The 21,274-nt window shown below is 36.1% G+C and overlaps 1 protein-coding gene and 1 pseudogene across 1 annotated transcript; both read right to left on the bottom strand.

Moving 5' to 3' along the window:
* On the bottom strand, positions 1 to 2,377 carry LOC136222815 (arginine-specific demethylase JMJ22-like; annotated as a pseudogene).
* LOC136223854 (pentatricopeptide repeat-containing protein At5g06540-like) lies at positions 2,376 to 4,588 on the bottom strand. The gene has a single exon (XM_066012021.1). It carries the CDS (start codon positions 4,244 to 4,246, stop codon positions 2,393 to 2,395), a length of 1,854 nt encoding a protein of 617 aa, XP_065868093.1. The 5' UTR covers positions 4,247 to 4,588; the 3' UTR covers positions 2,376 to 2,392.
* Positions 4,589 to 21,274: the final 16,686 nt, after the last annotated feature.

Genomic DNA, 21,274 nt, shown 5'->3' with positions numbered 1-21,274 from the left:
TTAGAAATTTCACTTGAATTGCATTTTATTAAATTATTTTGAACCTAAAACAAAGCAAGAATCACATCAAGTTGTTATATGAAAAACACATGTACTATAAAGTTAAACATCAATCAGATATAAGATTAAGAGCAGCTCCAACAAACACGATAATGCCGGAAACCTCTTCTTTGATCATAAACAGAAACGGATGATTTGCTATAAAGCTATGTTGTGGCGGAGGCGGAAATAGAGATCCAGTAGGTAATAACATAAGACTTTGTAGAATGAGAACTTGAAAGCACCAGCATTTGAATCTGCAGACGTAAAGTTTCTTCTTCTTTTCGGATTCCTTTTCCTCTGTTCTCTTCACCAAACCAAATGTTCAATGGTTCCAGGATCAATCAATAGCATTCTTAAATTTATCGTGCAAGGTTACACAAACGGTCTCGTTTTCCAGATACCAGCTCACTTGCATTTGGCCTGTAAAGAAATTCCAGAACATTCAACAAGTTAAGTTTCTCCTGCAGCAAATATGTTCTTCAGGCCCCTGGAAAAAAGTTGGGATAAAACCATATGAACATAAAGTATGTATGCACATACTGTCATCTTTATCTAGGCTCTAAACTGTTCAAATCAGGCAATGTAACCTGATACCATGTCATGGAACCACAGCACAAGCTGCTTGTTTTGGAGGGTTTAGGCAGCCCTTAGGAAAGGCCTTTCATTGCTTATGCTAGATCTCGAGTTCAAATCCTTCCTTATGCACACAACAATAGTTAATTCGACGGATGTGTAATCAAAGATTCACCTACTAAAAAAAAAAGGCGGCCCGGTGCACTACGCGTCCCGCTAAGCGAGGGTCCGGGAAGAGGTCTCACCACAAGGTTGTACTGGGGACAAGCCTTCCCTTGGCAATTTTTTTTGGGCAAGAGGCCGCTCCTAAGACTCGAACCCGTGACCTCTTGGTTACACGACAACAACGTTTACTGTTGCGCCAAGGCTTAAAAAAAAAAACTAGATTCACCTATATATATCTTGGTCCTTGGATAGTTCTTTTACCATTTCATAAGATTGATGAATTCAATTAATAAGACCCTCAACAGCCTTCCTTCGGCTGCAGATGCCATTATTTAAAATGGACTACCTATCCCTCAAATCAACAACACAATCAAAAGGAGTTATATTTGCATGGAAGTACTGTTTTTGAGTTCTCAAAAGGAGTTTCTGCAATTCTCTTTTTAATGTTAGATACACAAATGCATCCGAAGTTCATAAACAACCTTTTTTACTTGAAACATAAAAAACATTCACAAACCAATATTAAGTAGCTTATCATACACATGATCCAATTCACTAGATAAGCATTCCTATATATGTCACAGTTTAGCTTGATTGAATACAGGGCTTGCGTTGGCTTATTTAAGTATGAGGGAGAGCAATCTTACACAAGACATGTGATTCTAACAAACATAAGAAGAATGTCAATAATTGGCAATTTTCCAATGGTTGTATGAAATGCGTAAAGAGAACTTATGCAGAACTATCGATATCACATACACATGAAAATGCATACCTGCTGACATAGTTTTGGGTGATGGCAACTGATTCTTCGAGGTTGATCACCAAATGCCACCATCCATTGGGCACAAAAACCACTTCCCCAGCCTTACAGATGCACTCAACTGGCCTTCTCTTCCAATTTTTTGTTGCTTCATAGAAGTTCATGAACCACTCATTAATGGAAACAAGACATGCCACCTCTGCCCCATCTGGGCTAGGATGTACCCCAGGAGGTATCACATCTGGAGGGAACAAAACCCATTTTTCAGAGCCCTTTATCACTGCATTCCAAGCCGATGTAGCATTCGGATCAATGTGGAATGAGGAACCTGACCCTGCTGGGCCAATTATGATCCACTGATAATCAGGCCTCTCATTGGCTAGAACACTAAACAAATCCTCCCTAAAATATATTGGAACTTCATACTCTGAGCCAAAAATTGAAATTTTTTCTACAAATTTTGGGTTAAAAAGATACAATGGCCTCTCTTCCTTCACTTGATCCGAGTACCTAAAGTACTCTTCTAGCTTCATTTCCACAGGAGCAACTGCAAATTTGACATCGCTACAAAGCTTAAGTAAATAATCCCTGTCCCATTTTTGCAATGCAGCCCAATTATCCATACACACTTCTAACAATACTGGCTTATTCGGTTCCTCAAAGCTAGACACGAACTCATCTTCCCTTCTTTCTAATGATATTATCTCTCTCAAGCCATTCCGGTTTCAATTCAAGATTAGCACATAACCAACTTTGGAAAAGATAATCCGAGTAAAAGTCCCTAACAATGACATTCGATGAGCAGATGCCAGAAATATCAATGAGTAAAAGTTGAAATTACTTCAACTCTCACCAGTAATCTGCACAAGAACATATTCCCCCTTTAAAATGATGGAACCTATTCCTGTCTCTCACAATCAACTCCCGTTCATAAACCTTCGAAATCAGTTTAGTTGCTGTATGGCAATCCTCACATACTCTCAAGTTCTTCACTATTCGAATACTCAAATGAGCTTTCGTCTTCATAATCCCATATGCTATAGCAAGTTTTTCACTGTGTCTATGGATTGCATTTTCTTTTTCCTCTTGGTCTATGTCAAACAATGCATCAGCAGTACTTACTGTATATCCAGCCGGTTTTATCTTCCTAAGAATCTCTTCCCACATCCGTTCGATCTTCTCAATTTCCGGGTGAGTTTTGTCTCCTATGGTAAATCTATGAACTTTCCCATCTATTTCAATCAGGGTATATCCAGGATGTTTCTTTACTCCTCTTTGCTTCATCATATGTCTCATGCTTTCGACGTTTTCCCACTTGTTCGTGAGTGCATAAACATTCGAAAGCAGCACGTAGTAGCCACTGTGTTCTGGCAGTAACTCTATTAAAATCTTCCCCACTCTTTCTGCTATTTCTGCATTTTTGTACGTTCGACAAGCTCCGAGTAACGCTCCCCAGATTGGTGCATTAGGCTTCACCGGCATTTCAAGGACAAACTTCTCTGCTTCTGCTAACTTCCCTGCACGGCCAAGCAGATCAACGACACATCCATAATGTTCCAACCTAGGCTCAATTCCGTAATCTCGTTTCATGCTTTCGAATATCTCCATCCCTCTTTCCACCAATCCGCGGTGACTACACGCAGATAAAACAGCAGTAAACGTTATGTCTCTTGGTGTTACCCCTGAGTTCATCATCATCATTTCCGAGAAGTATTTCAGCGCTTGCTCCGCATGACCATGCATTGCAAATCCAGCAATAAGAGCTGTCCAGCTTAGTGCATCTCTCTCCGGAAGCACCTCGAAAACCCGAAGAGCTTTATCCATACTTCCACATCTTGCATACATATCTACTAAAGCTGTACCAAGTATCAAATTAACAGTGATCTTATTCCTCCTAATATAATCATACGCTTTTTCTCCCTCTTCAATGGCACCTAAATGAGCACATGAAGATATCACACTAACCATCACTGTCTCATTTGCTCGAATACCCTCCGATCGAAGAACATGATACAATTGTATCGCCTTTTCAAACAAATTATTCCTCGCATAACCGCTGATCATTATACTCCATGTGACCAAGTTCTTCTCAGGCATTTTATCAAACAGCTTGCGCGCAGAATCAACATCCCCTGATTTATTATAGCCAGCTACCATTGAAGTCCAGGAAACAACATCCAAACTTGACATTGATTTAAAGATAAAACTAGCAGAGTCTATATCCCCAACAGTAGCATACATATGAACAAGTGAGTTTTGCACATAGACATCATCATCAAATCCATGCTTAATTACTTGAGTATGAGCTTGAATTCCCATATGCAAAGATTGTAATTGAGCACACGCCTTGATTACAAATGGATAAGTAAGATTATCAGGAAATATACCTCGCCGCCGTTGTGATTGTATGTAAAAATGAAAAGATTGATCTGGGTTTTTGCTTCCAGAATAACCCCTGATAAATGCATTGAAAAGGAAGAGATTAGGGTTTGGAATTTGGTGAAAAACCTGTAAAGCGTAATCTAGTAAGTTATTGTCAATGCTCAAGGTAATTAAACGACTAGCTACAAATACATCGAAGATTGTATGGGTTCTTATCATATGGGCATGGATGATTTTAAGGTCAGAAAAGGAGGAGCAATTCTGTAGAAGCAAAAGTTTTGGATTTTTTAGCTTTAGAGTTTGTGAAACCAAGCTGCTCATCTTCTCAGACTTGATTCCAAATGTTAGAGATTCCGGTTTCAACTCAAGATTAGCACATAACCAACTTTGGAAAAGATAATCCGAGTAAAAGTCCCTAACAATGACATTCGATGAGCAGATGCCAGAAATATCAAATGAGGAGTAAAAAGCAGCAATGTAAGTGGATTTCCATGATCAATTGAACAAAAATCCATCACTTAGTTTATCCAATACAAGATTTCTCCACAGAGACTCATGGTTAGCAAAAACATAGAAAGATTTGCTTACAGTGGACAAAATCCCCAAATTGGTACCATCAAGAAGCCCTAAGATATCAATAATAACTAGCTCGTCAGATAGGCTTTGAATATTACCTAAACCTGTGTTTCTGGAATTGATTAAACTTGGATTGAGGTACAGATTTCCCAGTGGCTGGACCGCATAAGTGCGAGATGGACCTGAATTTTTTAGGCGAAATCCTTCCTCGTCTTCGATATCATCTTCAGTTCCTTGCTTTTCCTGGACTTTTTGGGTTTCTTCTTTGTAGCTCCAGTTAAGAAATTACTGTACAGAGATATGGCGGCGCTCTCATCTTCCACCAGGTAGACGAGAAGAGATTAGCATTTCATTGCCTTAAGCGATTGTAGCAATTTTAGCTCCAAAATCTAAAATTGTGCAATTTACCCTAACGTTGGAAGCCAAGAGCAATTTTATCTCTAACATCCATAAATTTGGTCAATTTTAGACAATATTATAAAACACAGATATTTTTTTGTTTCTTATTCTGCACCAATTGTATAACAATACGTGCTAAAAAAAAGATTTTATGTTTTTTATAATTTAATAATAGAAATGAAGATTAATATTTATAAATTTGGTGAATTTTTTGAATTTTTTTTATCTAGTTCGTACAAAAAGACTGTATTTTTTTATTTTTTTCACATCCCAACACATGTTTATGATTTGTTACTGATAAAATGACGCACATGTGAAGTTAATGTTTATGATTTGTTCACCACCATGGCCACGAGTAGTTTCGGTCCCCCCTGTTTCGGTAAAATTTAAGGTTGTGGTGATTCCGGTCTCCCTGTTTCCAAGAAATTTATCTCGGGTGCTATATTAGTATCCAAAATTGGCACATGTCCCGTTAAGTCCTCTCTAAATCCAAAATTTCAATTTTTTTTGTGCCTGTTAGGCTCTCATTAAATCCAAATTTCTATTTTTTTTTTTTTTTGCATGTTAGGCTTTACTTAAATCTAAATTTCTAATTTTTTCACATATTAGGCTCTCTCTAAACTTGACTTTTTTCTATTAGACACCGATTTAGCAAAAAAAAAAAAAAAAGCATTTTACACAGCACGTGTAAAATAAGCCCCCCAACCAAGCATTCGTGTATACGCCACTGCCTAGAATCCCAGCTAACCATCAGAATTTGGTTCAAATTAAATTTCGAACCCGTATCAGAGAGTGAGAGAGGAAAAGGGACTGTTGTAAGAGTGTGAATTATTGGGTTAATATTGTATTTGTATCGTATCAATTATCGAGGTATTGTCAAATGAGTCAACTTTAACTCAACTCAAACAAAATTATGTGTCATAATCGTGCCAAAACATGTAATCAAGTCACTGAGTTCGTATTATGTTTTCGGGTCATATGTAATTTTATTATGTACCTATGTGATAAAACAACTCTATTGCATTACGTTGAGCCTCAACTCGTCCGGAGTCCTGGCCGTTTCGATTTTCATTCTTGTTTGAACGCTATATTTTAAAAATAAAACTTCCGAACATTTGATTTTGTTTCCGTGCAAGTTAGATCACAATTACTTATATCTGTTGCTCTAAATTTCATGCAATAACTTTCAGAATGAAACATCCGAATCTGGTATATAAAGAAATTAGAAATTTCACCTCAATGGCATTTTATTAAATTATTTTCAACCTAAAACAAAGCAAGAATCAGATCAAGTTGTTATGTGAGAAAGACATGTAATATAATGTTAAACATCAATCCAAAATAGGATTAAGAGCAACTCCAACAAACACGATAATGTCGGAAACCTCTTCTTTGATCATAAACAGAAACGGATAATTTGCTATAAAGCTATGTTGTGGTGGAGGGAGCCTCAGGGGCGGAAGAGATCCAGTAGGTAATAACATAGAATCCATAGCAGTTGCAATTGTACCTTCCTCGTATACTTCAATATAAGATTTCTGAATTGCTTTCGACAAATAAACTACCTTACGAGTTTCAACAATCTTTGTAATCTCAGCTTTCTTTTCGTCAAAAGGCAAATCCAATCCTACTTCTTCCATGGTCTCCTTAACATTCAATTCATATTTGGGTAAATTCCAAAAAAAAACCTTGTGGTTTCATGTTATTCCAAAAAAACTCTTGTGGTTTGTTAATACAAAAAAAGGACTGTGGTTTGCGCCGTTACCTGAAAACGGAAAATGGCTTAACACCGTTAAAGTGCTTACATGGCACAGGGGTAAGGTTGGAAATTCGAATTTTTTTTTCCATCTCTCTCCTCCTTCTTCTTCTTCCTTCTTCTTCATCCTCTTCTTCTTCCTTCTTCTTCTTCTTCTTCATTCTTCTTCCTTCTTATTCTTCTCTCCTTCTTCTTCTTCTTCTTCTTCTTTTTCTTTTTCTTTTTCCTTTTTCTTCTTCTTCCTCCTTATTCTTCCTTCTTTTTTTTCTTTTTTTTAAGTTTACGGAAATCCGGAAATTTTACAGAAATCTGGAAAATTTCCAGATTTCTGGAAAATCCCAAAGTTTTCCTTTATTTTATTGAACCACAGTTTTGTAATTTACCTTTATTTTATGAAGTTTATTGCTTGGTTAGTGTCTAAAATTAACAATTTGCCGTCGACTTTATGTAGTAATCTCGTATCCGCCATGTATCTCTTCGAATTTCAATCAATTTCACTGGCCGGAAGAAGCCGATGCTAACAAAACGTCGTAGTTTTAAGGCGGTTCTTCTGCATTCTCAGCCACCGAAAATGCTACCGGAGCTTTTGGGCTACAGATAGGGTGGAAAATAATGAAGATAGTAACATTCAACGTCAATGGCCTTAGGCAGCGCGTTTCCCAGCTCGGCTCTCTCCTCAAATTGCTCAATTCTTTTGATGCAGATATTATTTGCTTTCAGGCAAAAATTTCCTTCTAAATTATGTTTCTTGTGTGGTTCATTCCGAAATAGCTAAATTTCTATTGTCATTTTGGTTAATTTCTTGCTGGAACCGAATCGAACAGGAGACTAAATTAAGAAGGCAGGAGCTTACGGCGGATTTAGCCATGGCTGATGGCTATGAATCGTTCTTTTCCTGCACCCGTACCAGTGAGAAAGGCCGCACTGGCTACTCCGGTAACCTGTTTGTGAAATTGCCTCAACCAATTAGTTTTTGCTTTCTATTTCTATTTCTAACTGTGATTGTTTACTTCACTCTCCTTGTAGGTGTTGCTACTTTTTGCCATGTAAACTCTGCATTTTCTAGTGCTGAACCAACATTGCCAGTTGCAGCTGAGGAAGGTTTCACTGGTCTTGTCAATAATTCTAAAAATGGGAAAGACGACACAACGGTTATAGCTCAAGGCCTTGAGGAGTTTGACAAGGATGAGCTTCTTAAGATTGATGGGGAGGGTCGGTGTATTGTCACTGATCATGGTCATTTTGGTACTACTACTTTACTTTAGGTAATTCTGAATTCTTTTTGGAAAATTTTGTGATTGGGATTAATGTGGTTGAGGCATTTGGCAGTTCTTTTCAATATATATAGACCTCGAGCAGATAGTGCTGATTCTGAGAGGATTCAGTTTAAGGCTATGTTCTTCAAAATATTACAGGTAATTGGATTAGTTTCTCCAGGGTATTGAAGAATGGTGATTACAGGTATTCTGAATCTAGAAATCTGAAAATTTTTCAGAAATCTGGAAAATTTCAGAGTGTCCGAAATTAAAAAAAAAAGAATAGAGGAAAAAAGAAAGGAAGAAGGAAGAAGGAAGAAGAAGCAGGAAGAAGTAGAAGAAGAAGAAGAAGAAGAAGAAGAAGAAGAAGAAGAAGAAGAAGAAGAAGAAGAAGAAGAAGAAGAAGAAGAAGGAATTCGAATTTCCAACCTTACCCATGTGCCACGTCAGCACTTTAACGGTGTTAAGCCATTTTCCGTTTTTCGGGTAACGGTGCAAACCATAGTCCTTTTTTTTGTATTAACAAACCACAAGGGTTTTTTTGGAATAACATGAAACCACTGAGGTTTTTTTTAGAATTTACCCTTCATGTTTATACTTCATTTTCAGCAACCGTAATTTTTTAAGCACGACTTTCGAAACCTCGTGATTCTCAAGTATTCAGATGCTTGCCTGCCTCTGAATATCTGAATATCTGGCGACCCCATTGCTAGTTTCCCCACCAAGAATTCAGCTGTCATTCGAACAGATCCCGTAGCTGCTTTTATAATAGAAATGTGATCGATATCTTTCTCCCGCGATTTCCTCTTGTTGCTGCTGCTGCTTCTCTCCGATTCCGAGGACGAATGATTAATAAATGTATATAAGTGTTTGAAGGGGAGATTAATAAATGTATATATATATATATATATATATATATATATATATAAAAATTTTGAAAGTGTTGACGGGGATAGCTTTATTTTAGAGAGAAAAATTAAGAGAGAGGAGAGAGAAAAAAGAAAAAAAATAAGAGGACTAAACAACGTGTTAGATAAAAAGTAAAGGACTAATAAATTATTTACTTTTTTTACTAGATATAAGTTCTCTATTTAGCGATGTTATCAGGTTCGGATCGGACCGGTCGGTTCGACTGGTCGGATTGGAAACCGACTAGAATACTAGTCCGAGTCACTTCAGTTATTTGAATGCTCAAATAACCGAAGAGAACCGGGGCCAAACCGGAACCTAGCGGTCCGCCCGGGAACCGGAGTGACCTCGGTTAAAATTTTTTTTAAATTAAAATTATCTTTACTTTTTGTCTAAAAAATTAATAAAAAGTTAAACGTAAAAAACATTTTTTTTACAGAAACAAAATAAACAGAGTAGAAGAACCCTAAGAGCATCTCCAACCATTACCCCCATATTTCCCTTCCCTATCCCCAATTCTCTATTTTTTCTTCCCCAATTCCTATTTTTTCTCCAACCCAAAAATATAATTTGTTCCCTAAAAAGAAATTCTCTTTTTTATTCCATTTCATATACATTATTTATTAATATTATAATACATTTTACATACACTTTTATTATTAATTGTTAACATTATCAATTTAGACTAAAAATAATTCTAAAAATATTATATATAATTAAAAAAAACTTATACATTAAAATGTAAAATATATATAATATAAAAATTATTAATTTTTTTATTTATTAATATTAAGAAACACTTTTTTTTATAGAAATTGGGACGAGACAGAACTTGGGTGGGTGAGCACCCGAGGCCCAATAACTGACAAACCCAAAAATATATTAAAAAAGAAAAAGTGAGTGTATGAACAAGAGAAGAGGAATGAGAACAAACAAGAAGAAAGGGGAAAGAGAAAAGTTTAGAAAAGGTCAAGAAAACCGCAAGTGAGAAATATTACAAATGTCGTCATTGATAAACCTGTGGCAAAAAGCAGGAGCTGAAGGCCACCAATTGATCACTGAGGAAGAGACTCCAAACTTTGCCAATGCATCAGCAACTCTATTTCCTTCCCTTTCCATTTGCTAAATTAAGAGAGAAATTTGTCAGTAAGACTGCTGAGATGACGAGCCCTTGGAGCTCCTTTGAATAGGGGGACTCCTAAGTAACTGAAAGGGAGAGACTACAAACGGATGCCAAGACAATGAGCAAGACGAACCCTCCTTGGAGGACTCACCTGAGAACCAAAAAAGATGGCAGATTTGTCCCAACTGACCTGCTGACCGGAGATCTGTCCATAGAGCAGGAAGAAATCCTTGAGAGCATGCAAGTTGCTCAAGGATGCCACTCCAAAAATGAGCATGTCATCAGCAAAAAGAAGATGAGAGGGAAAAGAATTTCCTCCAGAATAATACATGGGAGAAAAAGCTAAAACATGGAAGAAACACTTAAACATTACACCAAAATAAAATTAGAAACAAACATATAATAACACGTACACATTAACGGAAATAAAAATATAAACCAACATTAAAATAAGACATATTATTATTTTATTTTATTTTTTTTGTTTTTTTGTTGTTGTTTTATGTTATTTTTATTTATCCAATGGATTGTATTAGATTTTTAATTACGTGTATTGTTTTAATTAATGATAATTTATGTGTAATCTATTTTTAGTACTTCTTTTCTATTTATTAATTTTCAATATTTAAATTTTGCATGATTTAAAATTAATGTACATTATTTATAATACAATTGACCCAAATATAAAATAATTATACATACAAATAAACAAAAATTAAATTATCCAACTATCAAATAATACTACATACTCAAAAAAAAAAAACCCCTAAAATAAAATACAACTAAAACATTTTTTAATATATATATTAAATAAAAAAGAAACAAAAAAAATAATAATATAATAATAATATAATGGTTCCCCATTTAAATGGGGAACCATTTTTCTTCCCCTCTTGTGGGGAAGAACCAGCGTCTTCCCCACAAGAGGGGAAGAATATAGGGAGGGTTGGATGACAACCCTCCCTATATTGGCATCTCCAATATGGCATCTCCAATGCTCTAAATAGGGAGCGTTGGAGATGCCCTAAGAAATAGATGGATCGTTTTTTGCCCAGCCAGCCCCCTCACTGCCGCCACCCTCTTTTCTGCCCCATTCTGGCCACCCTCTTTCCGCCGCCTGACCTTGCTTCCGCCCCCTGACCTTGCTTTCGGCGCCGCCTCAAAAAACCGACCGGTTTGTGGAAATTTCTCACAGCTACTGCACGGCTTTACAGGTTCGTGGTTCTTTTTCTGTGGAATGGTTTATATACTTAATTTAATTGTGACACATATGGTCTATATACTTAATTTTTTTGTAGAAATTTCTTAAGTTAACATCTAATTTTGATTCAGTATAGAGATTCTTGTAATTTTGATTCATATAGAAATGCTTATTGAGTGCTTTGTCTTTTATTTTTGATTTTGTTCTCTAATTTATGTTTGCAATTTTATTATAGGCTTGTTATAATTATTTTATATATATATATATATATATATATATATATAATTAATATATATTTATTTATTACGTCATCCGGTCCGATCAATCCGAGCCATCCGATCTAACCAAATGATCTGTGACCCAGTTACAAATCTGGTTTGATATCCGGTCCGGTAACATTGCTATTTAGTATTTACAATTTGACAGTTGGTCTTTCCTACAATTGAGGGTTTCAGTCTTTTTTTTCTTTCTTTCTTTTCCATAATTTTTGCATAGAAGCTTCTGTAATGGAAGGGAGTAGTGGAGGCAAAGGAAGAAGAAACAAAAAGCTCAAGTTGGAGGAGAAAGAAGACCGAATCAGTTCGTTGCCAGATTCGCTTCTTCACCATATCCTATCCATTTTGCCCTCAACTGTAGACGCTATTCAGACTGACATTTTATCCAAGAGGTGGCGGAATCAATGGACTCATGTTCCGGTTCTCATTTTCGATTTTGATATGTACTGTGATTACTCAGATGACCCTGTTGAAGAATTCGTTAGATTTATTTATAATACCTTGCTTCAACATGACTGCTCCAAGATCAAGAAATTACATCTTGCTTATAACTTTAACAAGGGTTCTAATTTTTGTTCGAAAATTCGATTTGCAACGAGAAAACATGTGGAGGAGCTAATCTTGGATCGTGGTTCTCATTTATTGTGTAGTCCTTACCTGTTGCCTAAATTCCTTCTCGACAACACTTCGTTGGCCAAATTGGAAATGGTTCATTGCTATTTTATGGAGGATTGGAAGGTAAATTGGGTATCTCTCAAGGTGTTGAGGATGCAAGGTTATGCTGATAGAGATTTTGTTCGAAATGCTTTATCCGGCAGTCCTTTACTTGAATCGTTGGAATTAAACGATATTCCAAGAGATGACTATGTTATTGATTCCAAATCATTGAAAATCTTGATTCTTGGTATTGATACTCCTATTGAATTTGATACTCTTATTGAAATTTCATGTCCAAATCTTGAGCAATTAACTCTCATGGGACTGGCAGAGTGCAATGACTCGACAATTGAAAATGTTGTATCTGGCTGTCTACTGCTTCGTTCATTGGAATTAAAAGAATGTTATCTCAGTCAGCTTGTAATTGCTTCAAAATCTTTGAAAAAGTTAGTTTTAGGAAATATCGATCAAAGCTGTGCAATTGAAATTTCATGTCCAAACCTTGAAGAATTCAACTGTTATGGTTTGAATAATGCCACATTTAAAGTGATCAATTTTCCATCTTTAATTTGTGCTACTCTTGATTTTTAGATTCCTCTACATCCATACGTGGAAGGATGTGGTGAACATGTGGCCAAGGTGATCCTTAAGCAGCTTCAAAATGTCAAGGAGCTATCAACGGGGGCTTCTTTTATCAAGGTAAATTTATACAAGAAAATCTTTCATTTTTTTTTATATGTTTTTCAATTCCGTGACCATAGACAAATAATTGACAGCTAAATATTAGAATTTGATACCATTGGAAGTTTGCTTTTGAATTTTACTTCTCAGCTAAATATTCAAATTTGCAATTGAATTACTATTGTATCATTTCTAAGAATCTTCTTTTTCATTATGTTTGAAGATTCTATCGGATGGAGAGGTGGGAGGCTTATATTATCTATGGTCTAACAACAAAATATTGAATCTGGATCGTCCTAATTTTGATCACCTTCCTAGAATTATGTGTGCACTTTGTAGTTCACCGGCACTTGAGAGATTAGTGATAAAGTTGAATGTTTACAAGGTAAAGTTTGTTGTTATCAATCTTAACTTCAATTAATTGCCATGCCAATTATGTTCAATTTTGATATATTGTTGATTAAGTCATTAGTGCTAACAAACTCTATGTCTAGGGTGGAACGACTCCATATGCTTCCGAAGAGAACTACTGGAATTCAAATAGGAGTGTCGTCAATTGTTTGCTGCCGCATTTGAAAACTGTTGAGATTATTGGCCTCTCTAAGCAAGATGGTAAATGTAAGCTAGTGCTCAAATTCATTAAGTTCCTACTTAAGAAAGCAAGAATATTAGAAAAGTTGGTTTTGGTGATATCAAAAGATGGAGGAACTGATTTCGCTTTTAAAATTTCTCGAAAGGTGTCTAGCTTTCCAAGATGTTCTCAGCATGCCATTGTTAAGTTGTTATGTTCTCAGTAAACTTAGGGATGTCAAATATGTAGAAATCTTAAGTTGGTTTTTTTTTGTGCGTAAACTTCTATGCTTGCCAGTTGACACTTATATTTTGGGCGTAAAATGAAGTTCATAGACATGGTGTGGCTTGGAGCAAAAGATTAATCACTAATATTTTATTTACCCCATTTAATTTTTTATTTGAAAATAAGTCTACTTAATTTAAGTTAAATGTTATAAATTATAATATTTAAAGCATAATTTTAATTATAATGAGGAATAATTGGGGATCCCCACGGGGCCGGGATACCATTCCCCATCTCCGCCCCATCCCTGTCACGGAGGATAAAATTATCCCCATTCCCGTCCCATGGGGATTCTTATCGGTGATTCCTTGTCCCTATCAGGGGGCAGATCACCGACGGGGATACGGAATCCCCTCTCCACTTGCATCCATAAGAAATGGCCATATTTTGCCCAGGTTAAATGCACCATTGGTCATTGAATTTAAATGGTTGTCTCAAAATTGTCACTCAACTTTGAGTTTTGTTTCAATTAGGTAACTTCGTCGATTTCAATGGTTAAAAGACATCAAAATAATGACATAGGTGACACGTTAACATGAGCCAAATCATATCTTTGACCGAAATGAAATGTGGCAGCCACATGCCTGTTATTTTTATGAAAAAAAACTAAATTTTATTTTTTTTCCACAAAATAACCAACACGTGATAGCCAGGTGGTGCATATATGGATGTCATGTGTCGTTTCGGTTAAAGATTTGAATTGGCTCGTCGATGCTTTTTAATTACTGAAATGGCCATAATAACCTTATTGACACAAACCTCAAAATTTGAATGATTTTATTGAAACAAATTGAAGTTGAATGACCATTTTAAAACAACCATATAAGTTCACTGATCAATAGTGCATTTAACCCCATTATGCCCATATTGAACTCTAATTTGATGGCTTTGCTGCCCAAGAACCTGGGGCATCATAAGTGGAGCATTATAGAACTTTAATAATGGGTAATTTCTCCTTCAAAATCGATATCGTTGTTGACAAGTTAGCAATGGCTGCTTCAAAAATTGTCTCTATTAATTAGTTCGATCCTTAAGAATCGTAGTATTCATCATTGTATCGATATTGCCTCTAAAAGGGTTAAAATGTTGAATAAGAATTGTTTTGGTCTGAACATGGCGCTTAAAATTGATATCAGTAAAGTCTTTCATACTATTGATTGAAATTTCTTACTTTCTATAGTGGAGGTGTTTGGGTTCTCGCTTGGTTTTCGGGAGTGGATTTTAAATGTCCTTGCATCTTCCAAAATTTCTATTTTAACTAGTAGAAGAGCGAGAACTTCTCCTGTTCTCAAGGGGTCAGATATGGTGATCTCTTTTGTCAACCCTTTTTGTTACCACATAAAATTTCTTAGCCGTTGGTTAAACAAGTTAGAGGCGGATGATAGCTTTCTACCTATGGGTTATTACTGTAGTAAGAGTTTTCTCTTGCATTTACTCTATGCAGATAATATATGTTTCTTTTCTATCAAGCTACAGTTACGAATATGCATGTGATTAGGGAACTTTTCAATTTATATGGTTCAGTCTCGGGGTAGACAGTGAAATGGGATAAATCGACTATTTATTTTGGTTGACATTTGACCTATAATCAAGCAGATTTAGACTCTGTTATTTTTTTTTTTTACTGAATTTAAGTAAACTGAACTGAATCAAACTGAATGTTACTGAGCTTAATAATAATGATGATATTAGACGTTAAAATAATTTAATGATAATATTAGACATTAATATAAGCTTATAGTAATAATAATGGTTCTAATAATAATAATAGCAATATTAATTAAATATATTATTAAAGATAAAACTAAATTGATACTTGAACTATTATTGAATATCAAATAAAAGTTTGGCTGGACTAAGCTCGATAAAAGCTATTGAATAATATTGAATAAAGGCAAAAAGCACCATTAGACCTCTGATCTTTCATTATTTGGTTCATTAAGCCATTGATCTTTTATTTGGATACATTAAGCCTTTGATCTTTTTTTTTTTTTGTCTCATTAAGCCCTTGATGACCCAAAAAAATATTTTTTAACATAAAATTCAGTTAACAAACTGTTATTCATTGCACCTGCATTCAAAATTTATATTTTTTCACTATTTGAAAGCAGTTTTGGATGTGTAATTTGGCTATAGAAAAACTGTAAAAATCTTAATTCAAACTGTAAAAATATATTTTTTTTAATAATTTCAAACACAGATGAAGTTAATAACGTATTTTTAACAGAATTAGACGTTCACAACTTACTAATTTGGTCATCAAGGGCTTAATAAGATAAAAAAATAAATGATCAGGGGCTTAATGTATCCAAATATAAGATCAATGGCTTAATGAACCAAAAAATGAAAGTTCAGGGGGCCTAATAATGCTTTTTGCCTTGAATAAATATTATTTAATATTTTTTTATATATATCCCCAATATCAAATAAAGATGAGTCTATTTTAAACTAAAAATACAAATACAAATTTACGTACAATTCAAAGACTAAGAAATCAAATCCAAATAATTATAATTATAGTAAATGATAATAATTTATATTATATATGATAAAACATATATTATATATGAATAATTATAATTATATAAAAAAAAGATAAAGCATATATTTCAATTTAAATATAAACAAACAGACCTTAAATTGAAATTATAATATAACCTAAAACAAAAAAGGAATACTATTATTGGCAAAATCAAAGTTGTATGCAACTAAATAATAACCATGATTGAATTATTAAATTCAATTTAATTGAAGTGAAACAATAGTTAAATTTCAAAATCTTTGTTGGATAATGTATCAATTTATTGTAAACATTTAAAATCTAAATCTCTTAATTACATGATCAACTAATAAAACTCATTCCTCTTTCAAAAAAAATAACAACTCATTTCAAACATATTATTTAAAAAAAAATAATGTGTTTGAAATGAGTTGTTATTAGCTGGTCATGTAATTAAAAGATTTAGATTTTAAATATTGACAATAACATTATTAACTGCTGGTATTAATGCATTTCACCTGGAAAATAATTAATAAAATAACAGTTACAGTAAAACCTCTATATAGGAATACACTTGGGACCGAGCTATTTGTATAACAATTGGAATGTTATTACTAAATAGAGTTTGGTATAATAAAAAATTTCAACACATAAAATTTTAAATTGGAGGCATGGTTAAGGAATATGAAATAATACCACTTCAAATTGGTTAAGATTATCATAGACATGCATGGTTTATATATGATGTATAACAATAGACATTAATGATTGGAAAAATGTAAACATCAATGCGAATGCTAAATATTTATAATTTCAAGTTATAGTATGTGTTTCCAACTCATAGATAATTTCAATAGTTTTTTTTTAATATTTTATAATTTAGTTTGAATTCTTAATATATATATATATATATATATATATAACCTAAGAGAAGCTGCCGTCCAGATCTCGCTCCGCGTCTCGCATCGCCGGCGTTGTTTTCGGTGTTAAATGGCTCCGCCGCCGCTCCCTTCTCGCGGCTGTTTCCTCTTCTAATCGCGCGGATCTGTGTCTTCTGTCCGTCGCCGATCTCTGCGCCGCCGCCTTCCCCTGTGGTTCAGATATTATGAACGGTCTAATAGTTTAGATTTGATGGAGAGGTTGGCTCTGTTAGGGCTTTGGCTCTGTCGTTTCCTTGATTAGAGTCGCGGTTCTGTTCTCCTTGCCGTGTCCTTCGCCGCCGCTCCTCTCTTATTTCACAGATCTGTTTCCGGTCTGAAATTGCATAGGGTTTTTTTATCATTGTTATGTTCCTGTCATCATACTTTTAGGTTCAATGGTTGTTCCCTGCTGGCGGCTCTGTTTGATTGAATAATGGCGGACCAAATTCGTATTTGCATAATGGCGGCTCTGTTTTATTGAATAGTTTGAGTTTAAGGTTTGGATAAGAAAAAAAAGTTCTAAAATAATAAATCTTTTGAATTAAAGTAAAGTAAATAGGGGTTTCATTGATTGAATAGGTTGAGTTTAAGGATTGAAGAATGCCGGACCAAATTCGTAATTGTATAATGGCGGCTCTGTTTGATTGAATAGTTTGAGGTTAAGGTTTGAATATGAAAAAGTTCTAAAATAATAAACCTTTTGGTTAAAAGAAAAGTAAAAAGGGGTTTTGGTTATTTGGTTTTTTAATCAATTTTGGTTTCAACAGTTTGATTTGAGAATCTCTCCCGTATGAGGAGTTTTAGAGTTAGGATTTGAGTATCTTCCAAACAATTTTATTGTTTTTTCGGTTCTAGTCTCTGTATTCAATTTAATGGCTTCTTCGAATAATCATAATATGATTGATGGGGTGGAGAGAAGTCTGCAGTTGGGGCTTGTGCTTGAAGCAGAAGATGTGGTACAAACGGCGCCGATTCAACGTTGGAGCTTTCTTGGGCGTTTTTTGACAGAGAGGATTATAAGAACCCAAAAAACGCCGAGCGTTTTGGCTGATATCTGGCAGCCGGCAAAAGGTTTGACGGTGGAACCATTGGGTCCTAATCTGTTTCGGTTTGATCTATATCATCCATGGGAGCGTGAACGGATCTTAAAAGGAGGCCCTTGGACTTATGATCAACATCTTTTAATCATGCAGAAACTTGAAGGAGATGTGGTTCGTGGTGATGAAGAACTAATGTATACGGAGATGTGGGTTCAAGTTCATAATTTGCCAAGTGGTTTTATGTCAGAGAGGGTGGCTGTTTTGATTGGCAATACTTTAGGGATTTTTGTTGAATCGGATCCGAACAACTTCAATGGCGTCGGCAGAACGTATATGAGGATTAGGGTTTCTTTTGATGTTCGGAAAAGCTTGTGTGCTTCTATGCCTATCAGCAAAGCGGGTGAGACTCTGCAAACCATTACGTTCAAATATGAACGTCTGCTATATTATGTTTCTTCTGTGGTTGTTTAGGGCATGCTGAGAGATTTTGTTTGAAATTGCTTGATGTGCCTAATCCGGCTACTGTCATACGGCCATTCTCGGTGGAATTACGTGCTCTGCCCCACAGGTTGCAGCCCCCACCTCAGTCGAAGTGGCTCTTGTCAAAGCCGCCTGAAACGGCTCGTCCATTGCAAAATATTGCGGCCCCGGAAAGTTCTACTGGAGGTATTATGAAACAAGGAGTTGGAACTAAGACTGTGATGAATACTGTTTCCTTGTTTGAAAATAATAAGGGGATGGCCTCAAAGCAAAGAGACAAGAAGGATAGCCTTGTTGTTATGGAGTCAAAGAGGAGAAGAAAGGAGGAGGTGGCTGAGAATATAACCTCTGATATGGTGGTGGATACAACACCATTGGTGACTGGCTCAAAAAACTTACAGCAGGCGGGATCTGGAGACCAGACCCGCCGAGGAGAATGAATACGTTAAGCTGGAACTGTCGAGGTATGGGCAACCCTCGAACAGTTTGTATGTCAAAGAACTTAGTTGCTAGGTTCAAGCCCGACTTTATTTTTCTGATGGAGGTGAAATGTAACCGCGAGAAGGTTGAGGTAATAAAGCGTAGTCTTTCTTATTCTGGTCTCTTTTTCATTGATCCTATTAACCAAGGTGGAGGTTTGGCTTTACTTTGGAAAATTAATGGTTTAGTCAGTTTGTTACGTGCTTTTAGAAATTTTATTGATGTCAAAGTCTCTTTACTGGGTTTGCCAGAGTATCGATTAACCGGTTTTTATGGTTTTCCTGAGCGTTCTAGAAGGTTAGCTTCTTGGGAGATGATCCGGGATCTGTGTATTAATGACATGGCTTTACAGAGTGAGAAGAGTGGTGGTCGCAGACATCCACCTTATTTAATTAATGGTTTTTTCTGATGTGATTGAGCAATGTAATCTGTTCGAGGTCCCTATGATTGGACATGCATTTACTTAGGAAAAGAGCAGAGGCAATCATAATTTCGTTGAAGAGAAGTTAGATCGGGGGTTAGCATCATCCAGCTGGCTTCAATTGTTTCCTTCGGCCAATGTTATTAATGAGGAAGCTTCGGCCTCTGATCATTCAGCTCTTGTACTGTGTCCGACCCCTAGTGAAGGGGTGTTTGTTCGCCGGTTCCGCTTCGAAGCTGCCTGGACTCAAGAGCCTGATTGTCGGGAACAGATTATAAGCTCCTGGAATGTAAATGCATCGGCTGACATTTTGGTTCGGCAGGAGCAGTGCGGGCAGGCGCTGTATCAGTGGGGAGCTGAGTTACGCTGTCGGTTTTCTTCCAAACTTGTGGAGTGTAGAGCTGAGATTAAAAGGTTGCAGAATCGCATCGACGGGGCTGGTCAGGCGTTACTGTTAGAAGCTCGGGAAAAGCTGGAAAATATCCTGTACCAACAGGAATTGTATTGGAAGCAAAGAGCAAAAAAATTGTGGCTAGCTGGCGGTGATATGAATTCAAAATTTTTTCATGCTGCTGCTAATAATAGAAGGAAAAAGAATAGCTTTGTGAGGCTTCGTGATGTAGATGGCGAATGGCGCAGCTGGGGTGCAGGTTTGGATTCTGTTATTCTCTCTTACTTTTCTCAGCTTTTTACCTCGAATGGTTGTGTTTTGGGGCCTATTGTTGAAAATGTGGTGCCGAAGTTGTCTGTGGAAAATTGTGATATGCTTTGTGGTGAGTTTAATGCTGTGGAAATTAAAGAAGCCTTGTTTTCAATGCACCCTGAAAAAAGCCCTGGTCCTGATGGTTTTAACCCCGGTTTTTATCAGAAGTTTTGGGATGTAGTAGGAGGTCATGTTACTGAAGCTTGTTTGTTATGGTTAAATTCTGGTATGTTGCCTGATGAGATTCATGAAACTAATATTGTATTAATCCCTAAGAAATCGAAGCCTGAGATGGTTTCTGACTTGAGACCGATAGCTCTTTGTAATGTGATCTACAAAATTGTGTCTAAAGTTTTAGCTAATCGGTTAAAGAAAGTCCTTCATGTTCTTATATCTCCGTCCTAGAGTGCCTTTATTCCTGGCAGACTAATCACTGTTAATGTTATGCTGGCATTTGAGGTGAATCACTATCTCCATCAGAGGACTAGAAGGGTTTCAAGTGGCATAGCTGCTCTTAAGCTTGATATGTCTAAAGCATATGACAGGATGGAATGGAGATTTCTTCAGGAGATGTTGGTGAAACTTGGTTTCCCATCGAGCTTTGTTAACCTTTTAATGCAGTGCGTTACAAAGGTTAAATATAGGGTTGTCCATGGGAAGCATGTTGTGGGCCCTATTGTACCACAGAGGGGGCTCCGTCAAGGGGATCCGCTGTCACCATATCTTTTTATTATCTGTGCGGAGGGTCTTTCTCTCTACTTATCTAGGCTGGAGTCAGAGGGTCGGATCCGTGGTTGTGTTGTTGCAGACCAAGCGCCAGCAATCTCTCATCTGTTCTTCGCTGATGATAGTTACTTCTTTTTCGGAGCCAATCGATCAGAAGCTTCAGCTATTAAACAAGCTCTAAATGACTATGAGTGTGCTTCTGGACAGAAACTAAATTTATCAAAATCCTCTATTTCTTTCAGTCGAAACTGCCCAGATGGTGGGTGTGCTGAAGTTAGTAATATCTTGGGGGTGTCCACTGTAGCCCTCCCGGATAAGTATCTGGGTCTACCTTCGGTGGTGGGAAGGAATAGGTCACAGGTTTTTGGCTTTACTGAGGACATGGTGCGG

Source organism: Euphorbia lathyris, chromosome 3, assembly GCF_963576675.1.
Source record: "Euphorbia lathyris chromosome 3, ddEupLath1.1, whole genome shotgun sequence".
In the NCBI taxonomy this organism is placed as follows: domain Eukaryota; kingdom Viridiplantae; phylum Streptophyta; class Magnoliopsida; order Malpighiales; family Euphorbiaceae; genus Euphorbia; species Euphorbia lathyris.
This window is presented reverse-complemented; position numbering and strand designations above follow the sequence as displayed.

Excerpts from the sequence above, each read along its gene's own strand:
- LOC136223854 (XM_066012021.1), bottom strand. The coding sequence starts at position 4,246 with ATGAGCAGCTTGGTTTCACAAACTCTAAAGCTAAAAAATCCAAAACTT.